Source organism: Schistocerca gregaria, chromosome 7, assembly GCF_023897955.1.
Source record: "Schistocerca gregaria isolate iqSchGreg1 chromosome 7, iqSchGreg1.2, whole genome shotgun sequence".
NCBI classification, from domain to species: Eukaryota; Metazoa; Arthropoda; class Insecta; order Orthoptera; family Acrididae; genus Schistocerca; species Schistocerca gregaria.
In genome coordinates this window covers 48428681-48450779 of record NC_064926.1, presented here as the reverse complement: position 1 = coordinate 48450779, position 22099 = coordinate 48428681, and the positions used below count along the sequence as shown (strand labels likewise).

The window sequence follows — 22099 nt, the reverse complement described above, 5'->3', positions numbered from 1 at the left end:
GCAGGGCGACCACGTGTGACTTCAGAAGAAAGGACCGTATTTTGGCTGTAAGGGCCCTGCCTTGTACTGCACGGCAATTGGCTTGTGAGCTCGCAGCATCCACACGAGAAGGCTTCGGCAGACTACTTTTATTGTCGGAGACCTTCTGTATGTCCATCTCTGTCGCATCTTCATAGAAGGGAATGTCTGAAGAGGAGTCATCATACCACCTGCGCGGTCGAAATAGCAGGCCAATGTTGTTTTCACAGATGAGTCCTGATTTTGGAGACTGGTTCTCGGTGGATTCGCGCATGGAGGGAACGTGGAACACGATTTAGGGACCCAAAAATTGCTTAAAGAGACCGATATCTAGGAGGATCTCTATTGGTGTCGCCAAGGATTATTTTTACAATTCGAACACCTGTTCATGAAATTATACGGGTGAATAGGCACGGTTTGACTGCTATCAGGTATCATAACGAGAAGTTGGGACTTCATTTGCGGTTGTTGCGAGTTGCTGTGGGCCCACACTTCGTACTGATAGACGATAATGCTAGCCCTCATAGAGCACGGGTGGCTGATGTTTTTTTTGGAAACGGAAAATATTGCACACACCGAGTTACCTGCCCGCTCTCCTGATTTGAATCCCATAGTGCATGTCTGGGCTGCGCTAGGGAGACGGCTTGCATCACGTCACCATCCGCCAACCACTCTCCATGACTGCGAGCAGCTCTGCAGGAAGAATGGGCATTATTGCCTCAACATGAGACTGATGACATCATTCACAGGATGCTCCGTTGTTGTCAGGCCTGCACTGCTGCCAGAGGTGGTCACACCCAATACCGAGCACACTGACCAGTTGTCGGAATGTATGTGCAAATCCATTAAGATGGAAAAGGCGAAGAACATTTTTGTCTACCGTTATGCATGGTGCACTTGTTTACCTTCTGTATTCTTCACATTGTTTCTACTTGTCATCACCTATTTATGATGTTTTGTAACAAAATAAACGCAACGTTGCAAGATTCTCGTTTGTTGTTTTAATTTTAAACACCGATGTGTAACCTGTTATCGATTCACTGATCATAACAACATATCAACAAGGGGTAAAAGGGGATCAGCCAGCATCTACACAAAAGTGCTGTCGCCTATAGAGTACTTGAATCTGCAAAGAAACCTCATAGCAGATTTGCTTCTATTGATCCAATTATAAGTTTAAATTATTTATCGGTACATATCTTGTCTTGAACTTCAGCAGCTTACGTACCCGAATAGCGGTGCTGACAATGCCGGAATCTCTTGTCTTGGATGGAGATATTCCAGATTCCCCTGATGTCACAATGTTCGTGTAGTAATGATTCACTCCGAAAAAATCAGACGAACCTATAAAAGAGATTTTTTGTCACAGGTGCACATTTCCGAAGAAATCATTTAGCAGTGGAGTAAAAGAATTGATTTACAGAGAATTATAGAGCCTGAAATCGTTATGTTTAATGATCGTATACTGTACAGGCAGTTTAAAAACCACATTCTCAGGTCTCATGGAAATGAGGCAGGATACTAATTTTAGAGTGACATGTAACATTTCTAACCATTGAACAAAAATATATGCAATGCCAACTATTAACAAAACCAAAAGAAACATCAAAATAGCTGTTTGGAAGGTTCCATTTATACTTTTATATTTATAGACGCGGGTTACACACGTACTTGCAGTGACTAAAGGTGAACTGCTAAATAATATCTACTCAGAATCGTCAATATAAAGCTTTCTACTGAATCACGATACGAAATTTTATAATGAAATCCCACCAGTCTCAATTGTAATTCCGTTCAAGGCTTTATCTACGCATTTGATTCCTCTGAACATAAATCAACAGCCGCTAAAATGTGTAACTGTGTAGTCATTCAAATTCTCCTTCTAAATTTATCGTTATGCTAATTTTTTCTCCCAAACTCTACTCAGTATCTTCTCATTAATTACCTAATCTACCCATCTAATATTCAGCATTCTTCTGTAACATCACTTTTCGAAAGTTTCTATTCTCTTCTTCTCTAAACTGTTTATTATCCATGTTTCACTTCCATACTCGGCTACATTCCTAATTCCTCCAGAAAAGATTGCCCAATACTTAAAGCTACATTATATGTCACTAAATTTCTCTTTTTCAGAAAAGCTTCTCTCTCCATTGCTGCTTTACGTTTTAAATCCTTTCTGCTTCAGCTACCATCAGTTATTTCACTGCCCAAATAGCAAAACTCGTGTAATACTCTAAGTTTCCCGTTTGCTAATCTAATTCCTTCAGCATCACCTGATTTAATTCGACTGTATTTCATTATCCTGGTTTCGCTTTTGTTGATGTTCATTTTATTTTCTTCTTTCAAGACACTGTCCATTTCGTTCAGCTCCTCTTATAAGTCCTTTACTGTCTCTCACAGAATTACAGAGTCACTGGCAAATCTCACTACTCCAAATTTTTCTTTGGTTTCCTTTACTGCTTGCTCAATGTAGAGAATCAATAATATCAGTAACAGGTTACAACCTGGTCTCACTCCTTTCTCAACCACTTATTCGCTTTCATGCCCCTCGACCTTCTGGTTTCTGTATAAGTTGCAAATGGTCTTCCCATACATGTATTTTGCCGTTGTACCGTCAGTATTTCAAAGAGAGTATTACATTCAGCAATTTGAGAAACTTTCTCTCAATCTACAAATGATAGAAACTAAGGTTTGCCCTTCATTACCCTGTCTTCTAAGACAAGCCATAAGGTCAGTATTGCCTCATGTTTTTCTACATTTCTCCGGAATCCGGACTGATCTTACCTGAGGGCAGCTTCTTCCTGTTCTTTCCAATCTTCTTTAAAGAAGTCGCGCCAGTATTTTGCAACTATGACTTATTAAACTCGTAGTACGGTAATATTTACACCTATTAGCACATGCTTTCTTTGGAATTAGGATTACTGCATTCTCCTTGATGTCTGCGGGTATTTCGGCTGTCTCATACATCTTGCACACCAGATTTAAGAGTTTTGTCGTGGATGACTCTCTTAAGACTATGAATATGGTAGTTCTTACAGAAAGTCTTCTACTGCTGGGGCGTTGATTCAACTTATGTCTTTCAGGGCTCTGTCAAATCCTCGTCACAGCAACATGTCCCCCACATCATCTTTGTTTACGCCTTCTTCATTTCAGTAACATTGCCTTCAAGTTCATCTTCCCCGTGTAGACAGTGGTGTAGCCTTCTCCACCAGACATCACGCCGCCTAGAGTATCAGCAACCAAACTGACAGCCTGCAGCCGCGGGTTGCCCGCTTCGCAGGCACACTGCAGCACTACACAACCGACAGGCATTATTGATAAACGGCCACAACAGCAACAACAACAACAATACCACTGCAAAGACACCAACGGCCACCTGGGGCCACTACCGGCACACAAAAACATAAGGAAGAGGTCGCTGCAGATCCCGTAACTATTTTCACACGTCAAACCACGTGATGCAAAATAGTTCTGAGGTACTCATCCGCCGAAGCGCTATAAAGGCCGGCGCTCGGCCGCACATCGGCAGTTCATCGACCGCCAGCAGACGTGGGTAGCTGCCGCCCCGGCAGCCCAGCTTGGATCTTCTCGCTGATCAAGGATTAGGCTTGGTATATCGGAGAAGTCTCTGGCGGGGAATAGTAGGAAATTATTTCTGTTGTTTTCTACATTATTCTTGTATGTAATTGTGATTCGAAGACGGACCTCTATTTAGCGTTGGTGTTATACTTGGAGAATTTGTTTTGGTTAATTGAAGAGTCTAATAAATTGTTTTCGGACTTGGATCGTTAGTTTCCTCTGCTTATGCAGACATAGCAGACAGTTTATACACTCCTTCCACCTCTCCCTTCGTTGCTTAGGACTTGTTTTCTGCGGTTTAGCGTATACAGTTGTGAATTGCTATCACACATGCTCCCTTAAGATAATAGCCATAGAATTGTTCTTCAGCTCAAAGTTTCCGTGTTGTAGGTGGTCTGGAGTATCTATTTGTTTAATGTGCATAGCGTTTTAGGTGTGTCAAGGAAAGATGATACTTTTTTAGAGAATTATTGAAGGGAGAGGATGAAGCCAACATTACTACTTCAATCGTGTTAGTATGTGAGGAGGTATCCCATAGAGTCTTGGATGGAGGAATGGATAGTGGCGCAGCATCTAGCTTATCTGTCCTGTAGGAGCTGGATACAATGGGAATTGCAGCACAGAGCAGGGATGGCGGTTATCTCTGAAACAACCGGTTTTCGGTTGTATGTTTTTTTTATGTGATTGTTAAAATCGATCAAAATAATGGGTGAAATAACAGATTTTCAGTTTTTTATTCATGTAGTATCTGCAGAAATCGATGACAAATGTTTTATGTCTCTTAGTTTCAAGATACATAGAATCAAAATATTTAAACAGGCAAACAAAAGAAAACTTAGTTAATAACAATGTTAAATTTGTAGCTGTGTTCAATATAGGAGGGCATTGGTTATTTTAAACTGTACTTCGATCGAAGTGAATTTGGTAGAACGATATATGCTTACCTCTAAGGTATGCTATCTCTTCCTGAGTGAAAGTTGGCAACCGCGAGCGGGGTCGTCCCTCTGCTGCGCTGTTGGCGTCCACCCTCTCACGCATTATGGCTGGGTAATCCCCGTCCTGGCTGAAGATGGGGTGTGCGTAGTGGCCCGCCTGATTAGCACCAACAAAAAAAGCGTCTGACATAAGAAGTCCTTCCCCATAGTCAGGTTATCCGAACACACTGATACAGAGCGAAGCTGGCGAATGAACGAGCATAGTAATAAATCATGTAACCTGTGTTTTAAATCAGTCTCTAAATTTTATAGTCACACACTATTTATTATTTCAGTCATAGACACAGCTCTACACTGAAAACTGTTAATGAAGGTCGAAGGATACGAAATACACTCCTGGAAATTGAAATAAGAACACCGTGAATTCATTGTCCCAGGAAGGAGAAACTTTATTGACACATTCCTGGGGTCAGATATATCACATGATCACACTGACAGAACCACAGGCTCAGAGACACAGGCAACAGAGCATGCACAATGTCGGCACTAGTACAGTGTATATTCACCTTTCGCAGCAATGCAGGCTGCTATTCTCCCGTGGAGACGATCGTAGAGATGCTGGATGTAGTCCTGTGGAATGGTTTGCCATGCCATTTCCACCTGGCGCCTCAGTTGGACCAGCGTTCGTGCTGGACGTGCAGACCGCGTGAGACGACGCTTCATCCAGTCCCAAACATGCTCAATGGGGGACAGATCCGGAGATCTTGCTGGCCAAGGTAGTTGACTTACACCTTCTAGAGCACGTTGGGTGGAACGGGATACATCCGGACGTGCATTGTTCTGTTGGAACAGCAAGTTCCTTTGCCGGTCTAGGAATGGTAGAACGATGGGTTCGATGACGGTTTGGATGTACCGTGCACTATTCAGTGTCCCCTCGACGATCACCAGAGGTGTACGGCCAGTGTAGGGGATCGCTCCCCACACCATGATGCCGGGTGTTGGCCCTGTATGCCTCGGTCGTATGCAGTCCTGATTGTGGCGCTCACCTGCACGGCGCCAAACATGCATACGACCATCATTGGCACCAAGGCAGAAGAGACTCTCATCGCTGAAGACGACACGTCTCCATTCGTCCCTCCATTCACGCCTGTCGCGACACCACTGGAGGCGGGCCGCAGGATGTTGGGGCGTGAGCGGAAGACGGCCTAACGGTGTGCGGGACCGTAGCCCAGCTTCATGGAGACGGTTGTGAATGGTCCTCGCCGATACCCCAGGAGCAACAGTGTCCCTAATTTTCTGGGAAGTGGCGGTGCGGTCCCCTATGGCACTGCGTAGGATCCTACGGTCTTGGCGTGCATCCGTGCGTCGCTGCGGTCCGGTCCCAGGTCGACGGGCACGTGCACCTTCCGCCGACCACTGGCGACAACATCGATGTACTTTGGAGACCTCACGCCCCATGTGTTGAGCAATTCGGCTGTACGTCCACCCGGCCTCCCGCATGCCCACTATACGCCCTCGCTCAAAGTCCGCCAACTGCACATACGGTTCACGTCCACGCTGTCGCGGCATGCTACCAGTGTTAAAGACTGCGATGGAGATCCGTATGCCACGGCAAACTGGCTGACACTGACGGCGGCGGTGCACAAATGCTGCGCAGCTAGCGCCATTCGACGGCCAACACCGCGGTTCCTGGTGTGTCCGCTGTGCCGTGCGTGTGATCATTGCTTGTACAGCCCTCTCGCAGTATCCGGAGCAAGTATGGTGGGTCTGACACACCGGTGTCAATGTGTTCTTTTTTCCATTTCCAGGAGTGTATATGCCTGGACTGGAAGTGGCTCGAAGACATTTAAGTAATGGATCCTAGTAGTTCCACCTGGATCGTGAACATAATTGTAGATCAAGATATCATTAGGACTGCACCATATAGCGACAGCAGCAATCTCTACTGCTTGCTGATGACGCTGTAGTATATGGGAAAGTGTCGTTATTGATTCACTGAAGTAGGATACGAGCTGAGTAAGAGAAAACTTCTATTAGGTGTGCTGAATTGTACCTTGCTTTAAATCTGAGAAATGTGAGTTAATAACGATGAGTATAAGATACAGTTCTGTAATATTGATATACGGTATTAGTGGTATGTCGCCTGACGTAATGACGACTATTAAATATCCAGGGGTAACGTTCCAAAGCGTCATGAAATTGAACAAGCAAGTAAAGTCAGTTGTAGGAAAGGCGAATGGTCGGTTTCGGCTTATTGGGAGAATTCTAGGAAAGTGTAGCTCATCTGTAAACCAGACCACGTACTAAACACTTCCGCGACCCAGTTTTGAGTACTGCTCGAGTGTTTGGGGTCAGATTAAAGGGAGATATTGTGGCAGTTAAGAGGTGTGGTGCCATATTTCTTACCACAAGGTTGGTTAAACACGTGCGTATTTCAGAAATGCTCCATGAACCAAAGCGTGTATACCACGAAGGAAGAAGACATTTATCTCGTGAAATGCTACTGACTACGGATCGATTCTACTCCCATGGAAGTACATCTTCCGTAAACACCGTGAAGACAAGATAAGTGAAATCAGAGCTCATACAGAATAATACTCTCCAGGACCAAAACACGGCTCATCACGAAGGAATTATACCAATAAGATAGAAATGGACAGCTTTTCGAAAAATTGGATAATTTATTCGGGAGGAAGAGATTCGCAATTTGAGCATGTCGCTAACTCATTGTCCACCTCTTATCCTTGCGCTAGCAATTATTTAGTGCAGCTTTGGTTGAGAGTTGTTGGATGTCGTTCTGAGGGATATCGTGTCACATTCTGACCAACTGGCGCGTTACATCGTGTAAGCAGTGGAAAATCCCACAGTGTGTGGGTGGGCATTATCTTGCTGCAATGTAAGTCCATGATAGTTTGCCATGAAGGGCAACAAAACGAGGCATAGAATATTGCTCAAATGGCTCTGAGCACTATGGGACTTAACTTCTGAGGTCATCACTCCCCTAGAACTTAGAAGTACTTAAACCTAACTAACCTACGGAAATCACACACATGCATGTCCGAGGCAGGATTCGAAGCTGCGACCGTAGCGGTCGCGAGGTTCCAGACTGAAGTGCCTAGAACCGCTCGGCCACACAGGCCGGCTAGAATATTGTCAACGGACTGCTGTGATGTGAGGGTGGCGTGAGCGATAACCAGAATGGTCCTGTTATGAATGAGAGTTTCCAATTCTTTGTCTTCATACTTACTAAACCCTACGTTGGCCAGCAAGGTCGCCGGATCTTGCCCAAATTCAGAACGTTTGGAGAATTATGGGCAGGGCTATCCAACCAACTCGGTACTCTGATGATGTAAATCGCCAGCTGGACAGAATTTGACATGACAGCCTGGTCGTCAGGTAGGACAGTGGGCTACAATCGGGTTTGCGTTCTATGTGTGTCCGCGGCGTCTCCAGACATGTCCTCGACCCGGGATCCCATTGACTGAAGTAGAATCATCTTCAGTGATGAGTGCCACTTGGAACTGAACCCCGATGACCCGAGAAGACGTGTCCAGAGACGCTCCGAACGGCGACGGGTTACCAGCCTGCTGTCATCCACCATACGGCCCAACAACCAAGAGTGATGGTTTGGGATGCCGTTTCATTACATCGCAGGTCACCTTTGGTTTTCATTCGCTGCAGTCTTACACCACAGAGGTACGTCGACGATATTCTACACCCAGTTTTGTTGGTCATTATGGCAAGGCATCCAGGCTTACATTTCAGCAAGAAAATGCCCGCGCACACGCGGCGAGAGTATCCACTGCTTGTTTTCGTGTTCACCGAACCCTACGTTGGCCAGCACGGTCTCTGTTTCAGAAGCCTTGGAGGATTATGGACAGGGCCCTCCAGCCAGCTGGGGATTTTGAAGATGTAGCGCGCCAGCTGGACAGAATGTGGCATATCCTTCGGGAGGACGTCCAAAAACTGTCAGTCAGTACCAAATCGAATAACTGCTTGCATAAGGACCAGATGTAATCCAAAGACTTACAGACTTGTTCAGTTTGTGAAGCTCTTCCTCTTGAATAAATCATCTAATTTTTCTGAAATTGTAATTATTTTCTGGCTGTACACGGTCCACCTGCTTGGCTGGATGGTAACATGCTTGCCTTTTGGTAAGATGCTTGCCTTCCGTGCAGGCGGACCTGGGTTCGATTCCCGGCCGGGTTGGGATTTTCTCCGCACGTGAACTGGGTGTTGTGTTGTCCTCATAATTTTATCCTCATCATCGGTACGAAAGTCGCCCTATGTGGCGCAACTGAAATAAGACATGCACTTGGCGGCCGAACGTCACCGGATTGGGCCACCCGGCCAACGATGCCATACATTCATTTCCAATTTGTCTGTACACGTAAATAACATATACCGATTTCCGACCCATTCGGATAATTCCTTCGTCCTGCGTCGTTTTTTCTTTATTTTTCATTTGTCTTTCAGTGTATATACAGACGTCTGTCCTCTTTCCACAGTTTGTGTGCAGAAGGAATAGGGAACGACAAACATTGGTAGAAATCCGCCTCTGCTGAGCGTCCTGTGGTGACTTGTGGAATATTCAGTGGTACAATAACTGGGTATGGCGATATGGTGTAAACGATAACTGCTTACAACGCACCACAATGAAGTAGAGGAAATGGAGATGAACGAAGTATGTAAGATGCTTGTGAACTATCAAGTCTGAAAACAATCTCATGTGACATGAGTAACGTGCACCACAACACCCTCATATCAAAATCATCTCTGAACATCAGACAGATGAGGACATCAGTTTTCTACGTCTTAGAATAAAAAAAAGTGGAATCAAGCATGAAGTTCATAGAAAACCCAACTACACAGCAAAAATGTCATATTCGAGATCCATGTTAAACTGCACGCATAAAACTCCCACTAGAACATCTGCCAGAGTAAAGGAAATCCGTATTGTCAAAACATTATCTTCAGCAGATACACGACCTCCAGCAGAAAAGAAAATATTCACATTCCTTCTTTTCCTAGGCACAGACTCACAGGCACTTGCACCACACAGCACCGTAACAATCACTATATAAGAAAAAGAACAGAGACCAAGATCAGTACACCAAACAGATACTCAGAATACCACCAATAACAAATAACTTTAATTTTTAATATCTCCTAAAACGTTTTTTGCTTGTAGCCACGTATGTCAGTATAAAATTAATTAAATTTAAACTATAATTCTGAGGAACTGTTTTTACCTTTTTCCACCATCCGCATTTTTAATTTTGTGCTGCCCTCAACCAACTTAAAAAGTCTAATTATCATCAAAAGTTACGTACGTAACATAGGTATGTGTGTATACATATACAGGGTGAACATTAATGAAACCGACAACCTGCATGAACGGATTCCTGAGCAGAAATGGTGGAATGAATGTCCTATGAACATGTGTCCGGAAATGCATCGCTGTCATGGTAGATGCCGCTGACGATTAAAAGTTCCTCTGACCACGTACCGTGTGTTCCTTGTGTGTTGCAGGCTGTGTGATTGACGCAGTGTACTATAAGCAGCAGAATGGTCCGGTATCCATGTCGGAAGTAAGCAGAGTTATTGTTTGTGTACGACCAGGCAGATGGAAACGCTCGAGAGGTACCGAGGCTATACAAAAGCAAGCACCCTCGCAGACACCGACCACATCACACAATATTTAAAGCCCTTTTGGGGCGCTTGTGTGCTGTTTTCAGACAGTCGAGTGTGCAGGGAAGCGGCGGACTGTGTGTACATCAGATGTGGACGACCAGGTTCTACAGGACATTGAGATAAACCTCAGTAGAAGCTCCAGGCAAGTGGCCAGCCAGTATGGTGTAAGCGAAGTGCGACTATGTGTGCAGTGCATGGCAACCACTACTGTCGTTATCAATGCAGATTTCCCTATACAGGAAAAAAAAATTGTCGATGGTTTTTTCACTAGACCATCTAAATTATGGGATTTTTTGTCTTCAGTTCCCTTTATCGATAAAGGAAATTTTACCAGAACTGACATCGTCAATCTACATAATCGTTATCTATTCGCTACAGAAAATCCTCGGGAAATCGTTCTGGAGTAATAATGTGCCTAGACTTCCTGAGGAATAGTCTGCCTGGGCTGCTACAGAATCTGCGTTTAACAATACCACACGTTATGTGCTTTCTGCACTACGGAACACCACCCAACTTCCGCCTTACAAACTTCCTGGCAGATTAAAACTGTGTGCCCGACCGAGACTCGAACTCGGGACCTTTGCCTTTCGCGGGCAAGCGCTCTACCAACTGAGCTACCTAAGCACGACTGACGCCCGGTACTCACAGCTTTACTTCTGCCAGTATCCGTCTCCCACCTTCCAAACTTCCGCCTTACAGTTCGCCTACAACTCAACAACATTTCCCCCGGACTTTACGTAAGACGCGGAGTCCCTGTAGCATGGCCTGTTAGATCATTGGAATTAAACCCCCTAATGTTCAGACCCTTCAACAACGCCGGGCGGTGTGACCGTGCGGTTCTAGGTGCTGCAGTCTGGAACCGAGCGACTGCTGCGGTAGCAAGTTCGAATCCTGCCTCGGGCATGGATATGTGTGATGTCCTTAGCTTAGTTAGGTTTAATTAGTTCTAGGCGACTGATGACCTCAGAAGTTAAGTCGCATAGTACTCAGAGCCATTTGAACCAACCTTCAACAACGTGTTGACAACGTCTGTGACGGTATTCGGAGAGAGGCCGGAACGTGCGAAAGAGTGTAGCAGACCATGATGTGACGTGTCAACGAGTGCATCGCATCCCATGAGGGCCGCTTTGAACATCTGTTGTGACGTGTATGCGATGCACTTCTGTACAGTGTTTGGGGATGATCTGTTGTAGCATGCACACCGTCCCAAAATGAAAAAAAATGTGTGAAATCTTATTGTACTTAACTGCTCTTGTCATCAGTCTCTATGCTTACACACTACTTAACCTAAATTATCACGAGGACAAACACACACTACCATGCCAGAGGGAGGACTCGAACCTCCGCCGGGATCAGCCGCACAGTCCATGGCTGCAGCGCCTTAGACCGCTCGCCTGATCCCGCGCCACACCGTCCATTTCTGGACCTTTTTTCCTCCATTTCCAGTCAGGAATCCCCCCCCCCCCCTTGCAGTTTGTCGGTTTCATTAATGTTTACCCTGTAGGTATAATTTATAGTATCCAATCTGATGTCTCTGAAAGTGTTTTGTTAAAATATCCGCTGCCATTTGTTACTAAAAATAATAACCGAAATAAGACGATTCTGGAGTTTTTAACTAATAACTTCATTTTTCGGGTAAAAGCCTTTCTGCGCCTTCGACATATTTCCTTAGATTAGATCTTTTCTCAATAAAGAAACCTATTATATATTTGCTTAATGGTAGCTCTTTACTTTCTAAACAAAGACATCAAGAGGAAAGTACATGTTTGAACTTGAACTGACGTTGAGACTATTTTCGAGTGTGTTTTACGTCCCTCACTGATTTATTTACACTGTGTGTGCTATTATAGAGCACAACAACTTGTAGATTGTCCTCGAAAGTTATAGGGACAATGGCACGTCGAAGCGCCGTCCAGTGGAACGTACAAGTATTTAGGTGTGTACAACTTATAGCCAAATCAATGCAGGGATATTAGCATGTAATTGCCATGAAAAAACATAAAAGGAGCACTAAACACTCAAATATTCTTGTGCTATGCTGGAACTGACAACATGTTGCCGATGAAAACTTTTATGTAATTGAAAACTTTAGCCATCTGATGATGGGAATGAATGCCTGTTATGGTTCTGAAATAAAAGCATTTTAAAAGTATTTATAGGTAGTTGCGTTAGTCACCAACAAGTGTTAATGGCCGTTGAGTACTCATAATGCTGCAAGGATAAAATTACAACAAATCAGAATATCGAAGTGATGCAAAACACAAATAATTAGACCTTTCATGGCACTTCCTGCCTAATGTCCTGGATGTCGTGAAGACGAGCCATTGTCTGTTCACGTATTTTCGTCTCCTATGATAGAGTATACGACTATAGGCAAGCCGAAGTAATTAAAACTAACACAATAAAAAGCATAAAAATGTAATTAAATCGACTTGCATAGTAGTCTGCTTAACATTTTTGTACAATTTGATCCCACTACAGCGCAGATGGATACTGGGAAAGGGGGAGCGTGTGGGTGTTGCCGCTTACATGTCAGTCCTGCAGTGAGATGACTTAACTGTCCCACACACGCACTTTCTTCAGGATGTAGGCTTCGGTGACGGTTTGGTAACGGGAATTAGTAAGTACACTTGTCGTAAATGTATTTATTATGCCCAATGAGTGAATGAACAAGTGACAAAAATGAAATCAGATCGCAATGTCCATCGACCTGCGATTGCGATAATTGTTTGAATAATAGTTCAGCTCTAACACCGATCCTGGCGGGTGTGTGGCGAGCGCGTGGTCCGATCGAGTGAGCGCGGAAGAACAGTGGCCGCGTGTCCGCAACGAGACGGACCTTTTTCTCTCGATAGTGGGGCACCGCATATTTCACACGTTGTCAGAGTTTTGCGTGTCTACAGCTATGCACGTCACACATACCGGACGCGGCAGTGAGCGGCCACGCTCCGTTGTCACATTTTTGCGGCACGGCCGCCAGAAAGTGTAGGCGTCCTGTTTGTGCAACAGTTGTCTGGGCTTGGCGCACTTTGTTGTGACGTCAGCGCGAGCGCGACTGAGGCTGGGCGGTCTGAGGAGGCGAACCTCTCGGCGGTGATTGGCCGGCGGCGCGTGACGTCAGCGCAGGTGTGCACGGTGGCTGTGCCGTCGAGGGCCTGACTATACTCCGTTCATCACAAGAATAAACCTCATGTAAACAAACAAAAACTCTAACCCGTAACATTCGTACACTGGCGCTGCTCCGCTCTTGGAAGTGGGTCCTACTTATGTATTAGATACATTGCTACTATGAAAGTTTAAGATATCCACATTTATTAACAGCCATCAACATTTGTCTCAATCACGCTATGGCTATGTGGTTTTCATGTCACAAATCGTGTTAGTCATAGTCTCTGCACTATTGTGCTCCGATTGTCGCCCTGTTGATGCGCAGAATGAAAATGGTTGAGGCTGATTCCTGTTCCGTAGTGAAACACGCGTGGGGAACCCGGTTAAAAAGTGCCGAGAAGTAGGTGGTTTTTAATGTTTTTCATAAAATTACAAAAATAGTCGGCTTTGAAGTTTTGCGAGGGACCGTATTACATTCAGTTGAGACGCAAATGCCTACTGGACACGGAGCGGAATCGGTAGCGTGATTGATTTGTTCAAATGGCTCTGAGCACTATGGGACTTAACTTCTGAGGTCATCAGTCCCCTAGAACTTAAAATTACTTAAACCTAACTAACCTAAGGACGCCACACATATCCATGCCCGAGGCAGGATTCGAACTTGCGACCGCAGCGGTTGCGCGTTTCCAGACTGTAGCGCCTAGAACCGCTCGGCCACTACGGCCCGCAGCGTAATCGATTAAAAACTTATTATAGTTAATGGTTCTAATCTCGTCTTAGTCATTGTTTTTTCTCAGTCACTTTGAAATCTCGTGGATAACAAACATAATTTTTTTTTGGTAATGCATTTTTTCTTTCTAATTACATATTGCACTCGAAATTCCTGTTTTCATTTCAAATATAAATTCTTAATTATCGATATTTTACGAAAGACTGTTAATAAAAGTTGCTTACATTAAGGACACTTAACAGTTTAATTTTAAGGCAAAAATGAAAAAACATATACTCTGTATTTGGACTATGTCAATCGCTTTATACCACAGATAAGTTTCGTACGAACATAGAAAATTATTATTTTCACAACATGGAGTACACCATACATTTTACATTTGGCACTCTACCATTAAAATATGAACAGAACTGATCTGGAACCAAGTTACGGGATTTGGGCCTAGGTGTAACAACACTGTTAAGCTGCCGGCCGCGGTGGTCTCGCGGTTCTAGGCGCTCAGTCCGGAACCGCGCGACAGCTACGGTCGCAGGTTCGAATCCTGCCTCGGGCATGGATGTGTGTGATGTCCTTACGTTAGTTAGGTTTAAGTAGTTCTAAGTTCTAGGGGACTGATGACCACAGAAGTTAAGTCTCATAGTGCTCAGAGCCATTTGAACCATTTGAACTGTTAAGCTGTCAGACGTACTGGAACTGACGCAAGCAGTTTGTTCACGTGTACTGCCGAACGCTGGCGGGATATATAATGGCTCGTCACAAAAGAAGAGGGGGGAAAGGCAGCGTCCGGTTGGCTTCGCGGTTTCTGTTATTCATAGGCTCGTTATCAACGTAGCAGGTGACACTTCCAGAACTGAAATGTATTTCTCCGATTTGGATAAGGAAGGAGCTAAAAGATTACCAGACGACTGACTGTAATTAATATCTTCAGTGGCTTCAGCATTCAACAGTACGGTGAAATCTCTGCATTATGGTTTTGCATCACACACAGCTCTCTCACAGAAATTACCCTGTGTTCAAGTTGGAAATTTTCATCACTCTTGTTTGTAATTAGAATACTGTGTCAGGTGAGAATGGGAGCATTTTATGCTTCCCCTCTGGTCACCTAAGGAAAGCGCAGGAGTGCCGAGTTTTGCCGAATACTGTATTATTTCATTCCCTTAAAAATTGTTTCTTTCCTCGTCTCTTTTTACGTGTCAGCTACAGCTGGTCACGTCATTACTGGTTTGTTGGCTGGGCAGTGCTGTCCCAAGTTTAAGGCGTCGGTGAAGCTGCCGTCCCGCATTGTTACTGGGTCATTGTGCATGCAACGCAGCATGAAGCGTATCCTTACGATCCTACGTGATTGTATTGGTCACAGCTTGGTTTCCGCTCCAAGTGAAACGAAATCCAATGAGAGTCAAGCAAATGCGAAAGAATAGATGGTGAGTTGTTTACATCAGTTTTATTCGTATGATGAACAGAGTACGATGACAGTAGTGGCTGGCAGCGCTAGCTGTGAGTTACGTGAAAAGATGTCGTCTCGAAAGGGGGGGGGGAGGGGAAGAAATCCATACTGTTGGTAGAATGTAACAGAAAAAGCGTTCACGAGCTTCACCGCTCAAAGTACGCAGACATACCCGGCAGTCGGAGCACAGAGCGGGATTCAGTCCGGACTCGACGCTGAGGCACAGCGGAAGTACGGATAGGGTGACCAGCCGTCCGGATTAATTCGGACATATCCTTCTTTTTAGCTCTTTGTCCGGGGTCCGCGCGGATTTTTACACTGTCCGGCTTTTTCGCAAAATTGAGCGTAATACAGTTACATTTAATATTCGTCCCGTTCTATTGCTCTTAAATATTTTAACTATTGGCACAGCCTTCTTGATAAGCACGCACGAAGGCGGTGTTAGTAGGTGGCACCACGATCGCCGATATTATCGTTGATCGACCTATAAGCGAGTGCAAATATCGATTATTTAAAATTTTCGTTTCGTACCTTCGCTTTGTATTGGCTTGGCTTACTGTAGTGCACGTGTGATTTGTGAGTGTAATTTTTAATCGAATGAGTTACGTAAAATATTTGGCTATGCCTAAACGAAAGTGTACATTTTCTGATGTCCTATCCTGCAAATAACCGGCTTGCAAGAAAGGGAAAAATGAATTTGAAGCGGAATCTAAGATATGTGGAGTTGGAACGTACGTCTCAGTGACCAATAAAGGTAAGAAATAACTCGACAGATTATCTGTCATGGTTTTATTTCATTGTTTCATAGTCCTTCAATTTATTTGTATTCGGAAGATCAAAGTGCAGTTTACATGTCGTCAGCTGCTGCTTGAATTGTAGATGTTGGTAGCGGTGCGGCGAATGAAGGGAGGTGAATGGTCGTCCGTTTTTCGCTTTGTAAACAATTCCGTGTTGTTAACATAACAAAACAATTGACGCCGCACTGTCACCACAATCAATGTTTTTAATTTAAAATTAAAAAAAAAGTATTGCTCTAGGAATCACCACCTGACCACCAGTAACAATTAACTACTAGTTTTACCAGCTATTCCCGGCAGTCACGTGACTTGTCCAAAGCTGCAGTTTTTTCTTCCTTTTTCCTCCTTTTTGAAGCTGTTTGTCCTCCTTTTTAAACAATTGCATCTGGTCACCCTAGGTACGGAGGTCACGCGAAGTGTCTAGATTCGCGCGAGAACACGGTTCCCGGAACTACGACCGAGAAGCCCGGCGGTCCGGCCCGGACGTTATTCCGGCCTCAACGCTCGACACGGCTGAGGCACAGGGCCGCGAGAACGGCAGGTGAGGCGGACGAGCAGCCGTTTAGGCAGAAAATGGCTTTCGGAGCTGGACTGGAGAGGAAGTGCCGGTCACACGGCTCAGTAGAGACGGGCGGCGTACAGCAGGCTACGGCTGGGGCGTTGTTATGGCGCAGGACGGGCGCTTAAAAAGGACGCTGCGGCCGGCGCGCGTGACGTAGTCTGCTGGCAGCTGTGGTGGGAGCGACCCGGGCTGTTGAACGAGGTGGGGTGGGGCTGCAGAGCACGTGACGGCGCGATGACAGCCGGTGGCGGCAGTGCGTCATTGGGAGCCACGCTAATAAGCCGTCGGCACACGGACCGTGCTGTCGAACGTTAACATTGAGCGTGCCCAAGTTCAACGTGCTGCTGAACGCTCAGGAACGATGCGACGGCACGTGGGCCACAACGTGGTAAACGCGATCGCAACGCACTCCAGCGGCAGTTGAGAGATGTTTCTAGTTCGTAAATCACACTGATTACTCAACGGGCGAGCGTACAATTCCCATGTTAGCTCTATTAAAACGGACATTTCCTTCTTCGTCCACGAAAAGGAAAGTACCATGTCCAATCAATAAGGACACAGGGTTATAAAAGTTCCATTACAAACAGTGCGGTACAAATTTGGAATGCTTCTCCGCGTAAGATGAACATTATTTCATCATTATCACATTTTACTAAAATCACAAGGTCAGTCTTACTTGATAACTGTTCCTAGACAGTAGCTGAATCTTTGCAACGAAGCGTAAAAGAAAAAGGAGCAAAGTATCTTTATACAAGTAGCACATGCTGTCCTGCAGATTAAGCCAATCGAATCACCCCCACAAAAAGGAACTTACATTTATGTAGCATCAAATATTGTAATATATACTTATATTAAACTAATAATAAAAAGTCAGAATCTAATAAAAAAACGGATCTTAAGAAAAAAAATTTGGGAGTGTGAAGTAACGAACCACCGCCGTCAATAAAATTATTGTCGTGGAATAATGACGCTACTCATCACGCTTTCTTTTATTTTTATTTATTTTTTTTTTACCGTCAACACATGTAAAGTCTCTAATCACAGTTTGTTACCCATGGTTAAAACCATAATCGTAGACATCTTATTAACTGAATTTTAATTATAACAAATTGTACCAAGAACAATGCGTTTTGGGTGGATCTTCAGTGTGTCTCTGCCTTCAAATAGCCTACTCTCATAATACGCAAGTTACAACAATTCTTTTGCCACGAATATGATGTTTCTCATTATTTTATTGGAACGAATAACGCATTTAACAGGTTTTACAGTGATTCTTAATTTTCTGGTGCTCAGAAACGGCATATATACATATAGGATTGAAATGAATACCAATATGGCGCCTCACAACTCTGTACTGAAGGGAGATGGCTTTCGTGTGACTTAGGTGGCGTTGTGCCATCTCATTGGTCAACTCTCAGACGCACGCTCAGAATATCTGACATGCTAGATACTGCTCTGCACGTTCGGAAAGACCCCCGAACATGCTATTCCACGGTATGACGTCAGAAACTCGGCACGCTCAACGCTCAACGTTCGGATGCACGGTCCGTGTACCGACGGCTTTAGGGTGTCTGTCTGGCCGCTGGCGGAAGAAGCGTTGTCCCGCAGGTGGCTCGAAGAAGTGAACGGCGGCAGGAGCGGTCGAGACGTAAGGCTTGTCTTTGCACCCTATGTCGAGCATTATCTCGCCGCGGTGATGACGCGGTGAGACCCGAGTACGGCGGCCGCAGTGGAGATCGTACTGTGTAGTGCGCAGCATGACGTGTGTACACAGCTGGAGTTGGGCTTGCACGAACACTTTGCCGGTGCCGTGCTGCCGTAAGAGGCGGGCCACGTGAGCACGCAGACTTTCTGCCAGTCGAGGCGCCGATGCGTCGCACGGTGGTGGTACACTCTCCACAAAATCACCAGGGATGGGAAGACTTTGTCCGTATACGAGGTCTGCAGGTAAAGTGCCGATCTCTTCTTTTGGTGTTACTCATAAGGGAACCTCCGCATCGCACCCCCCTTCAGATTTAGTTATAAGTTGGCACAGTGGATAGGCCTTGAAACACAAATGAGTCGAGAAAACAGGAAGAAGTTGTGTGGAAGTATGACAAAATAAGCAAAATATACAAACTGAGTAGTCCACGGGCAAGATAGGCAACATCAAGGAAAGTTTGAGCTCAGGAGGGCCGTGGTCCCGTGGTTAGCGTGAGCAGCTACGGAACGAGAGGTTCTTGGTTCAAGTCTTCCCTCAAGTCAAAAGTCTACTTTCTTTGTTTTCGCTGTCCGTTCATTGAGTCTCTGTTCACTGTCTGCTCTGTGTCCGTGTTTTGAGACGGCAACGCAAAACCACGCGATTAGTAGACGAAAGGATGTGCCTCTCCAATGGGAACCGAAAACATTTGATCGCAAGGTCATAGGTCAACCGATTCCTTCACAGGAAAACACGTCTGATATATTCTACACGACACTGGTGACGGCATGTGCGTCACATGATAGGAATATGTTGTCGACCCACCTAACTTGTACACTTGGCGAATGGGTAAAAAGATTCTTCTACCTTGCCCGATTTAGGTTTTCTTGTGGATGTGATAATCACTCCCAAAAAAGTGATGAAAACATAAGAATTGGTCACATCAACTGCAACAAATGAATGCAACAGTTTCACAGTCGCGCAGTTTTCCCTGTGCTCTGTCAAAACATATGTTTTGTTTCGATGTTTGTTTAGTTGTAGCTTCCCCATACTGCGGCGCAGTTGCATCGGACGGACGGACGGACGGACAGATAATAATTGTCTGAAAATAAAAAAATAAACTATTCACTAGAGGGAAGAGATAAACCGAGGACCTCTCGTTCCGCACCTGCTCACGCTAACCACGGGACCACGGCGCTGCTAAACTCGGATACTCCTTGATGTTGCCTATCTTGGGCGTGGACTACTCAGTTTGTATATTTTGCTTTTTTTTCATAGTTCCACACAACTTCTTCTTGTTTTCTCGATTGATCTGTGTTCAGTTTTTCAAGGCCTGTCCACTGTGCCAACTTATAACTGTGCCAGGCGGCATCGTGGCAAGTTAGTGCAACGTTTAAGTGTTCGGTAGAGCCGCTCGACATTGCAGTTAGACGCGGAGTGCCAGCTGGTACTGCTGTGTAAGTGCAAGCCGGGCGACTGGTGTGAACAGCGCACAGTCTGGGGTAGCCGGAGCGTGCCAGCCGTGTGTTGACGACAGCTGTAGCGGCGGTCTTGGACGTAACGTCGCTGTGGGCGTTGGCTCCGGCCACAGTGCGAAGCGGTCTAGCGTCGTCAGCGGATAACGCCTGCCTTGGGGCAGAGGCAGAGGACCCGAGACGTCGACACGCACGTGTGAAAGCGACGAGTCGCATCGGGAAAGGCGCCGAAGGGTGCGTGGGTGTGCCTCCCGGCTTTGGCTCTCTGGTATGCACTGCAAATGCTTGCCTACTGACGGCAGCCTGGCCAGATGAAACGTTCGGCTGCGATAGAAACAGTGCTGTTGATGCCGGGATGTGATTATCCGTGGACAAGCTCGGAGGCATTGCGCCTGAATTGCTCCAGGAAAACGTTGCATCAAATTTTGCGGGCATTGCCAGCAACATGCAGTAGCTCGGCCTGCAGGCCACTGGAGGCATCTTGGCAGAAGCTGTCCAGTTCTGTGTCACTTTTCTCTGCTTGCTAAACGTCCTCGAAGCTCACAGGAGCAGAGATAACGGCACAAGCGCGGGACAAGCAGTCGGCGACGACCGTTGTCAATTCTGAAAGAACGGCGGACGTCCGTCAAGAACTGCGACACGTACTCCTACTGCCGGAACTGGGGTGAGCCGGCCGGAGTGGCCGTGCGGTTCTAGGCGCTACAGTCTGAAGCCGAGTGATCGCCACGATGGCAGGTTCGAATCCTGCCTCGGACATGGATGTGTGTGATGTCGTTAGGTTAGTTAGGTTTATTAGTTCTAAGTTCTAGGCGACTGATGACCTCAGTGCCATTTGAACCATTTGAATTGGGGTGGCGTATAGTCTTTACTATTATTCTGAAACGCGTCAGTTAGGGGCTTATAGATGGTGAAAATCACGGAAGGACGAGCTCCTGCCTCGAACAACTCTAGCAACTCACGATCATAAGAACTTCATGTTCGTTGCGACTCTGAAAGATTCCGTGAGAACGAACCGAGTGGGTGCCAGGTGCCAGCGGCGAGTTGCTGAAGCTGTGCCTCCACGACCACGACCGGCTCAGCGTCTAGCACCGGGTGAGCGAGCAGCGTCGCCATTGCGGGGCTTCATTTGGACTTTAATAAAGCTTCTACCTATTGCGTAATTCCAGTTAACAGGAGTTCTTCCCTTCCCTTCTGTAGCGCCGCACTCAGCGTTTCCACCATTTCGGGGGCGTCTGCCAGAAGACACCGATAAAAATTTATCATCAAATTAGTCAAATGGCTCTAACCACTATGGGACTTAACATCTGAGGTCATCAGTCCCCTAGACTTAGAACTACGTAAACCTAAGTAACCTAAGGACATCAAACACATCCGTGCCCGAGGCAGGATTAGAACCTGCGACCGTAGCAGCAGCGCTGTTCCGGACTGAAGCGCCTAGAACCGCTCGGCCCCCGCCGGCAATTTATCCTCCCAAGGTAGCAGTGTAAGTCTTTGTGCGACAGTGGGCGCGACAGGTTCGAGATCGCCTCTACCTTGCCCGGTAGTGGCGGAGATCCGTTAGATGTGATTAAATACCGCAGAAACTCTGTTTTCGTTACTCCGAATACACTTTTGGAGAATTTATGACGATGACGATGCCGGTGCCGAAAGATAGTCACTAGGAGGCGGCGCTGGACTCGGCCGACTTCAAATAGACGAGCATGTCGTCGACGTACGAGAAACACCACAGTAAGCCTCGTAAGTCGCTATCCAGGTCAGGGCGTCATTACGAAGGCCGGACGTCACGTAAAGCTTTCGAAAAGCTCGAAGGCCATGATAATTGGTGTTTCCTCAACGTCTTCGACAGGGATGTGCTTGAACGCCTTCGCGCAGTCAGTTTTGTAAAATATAATTAAGCCAGCCAGGGCGTGACTAAAATCCTGCAAGTGCGGTACCGGATATCGAACCGGCATAGTTCGTACACGACAGTCTTCGCATGGTCGCCACTAAGTATCTTTCTTTGGCACCAACTCGAATGCAGAGGACCGTAGGTCGAACAATGCCCTGCCGCAATATGGTCTCGAACTCAGCCTTTGCCGG

General features: G+C 45.8%; 1 protein-coding gene across 1 annotated transcript in view; it reads right to left on the bottom strand.

Moving 5' to 3' along the window:
- The window catches only part of LOC126281892 (myrosinase 1-like), a 105451-nt gene that overhangs the window by 32142 nt on the left and 51210 nt on the right, over window positions 1-22099 (bottom strand). The window contains exons 7-8 of the mRNA XM_049981207.1: window positions 4542-4689; window positions 1247-1362 (exon numbers count right to left, since the gene is read on the bottom strand). Coding sequence (XP_049837164.1) covers window positions 1247-1362; window positions 4542-4689 — 264 coding nt within the window. The remainder of the gene's footprint in view (window positions 1-1246; window positions 1363-4541; window positions 4690-22099) is intronic.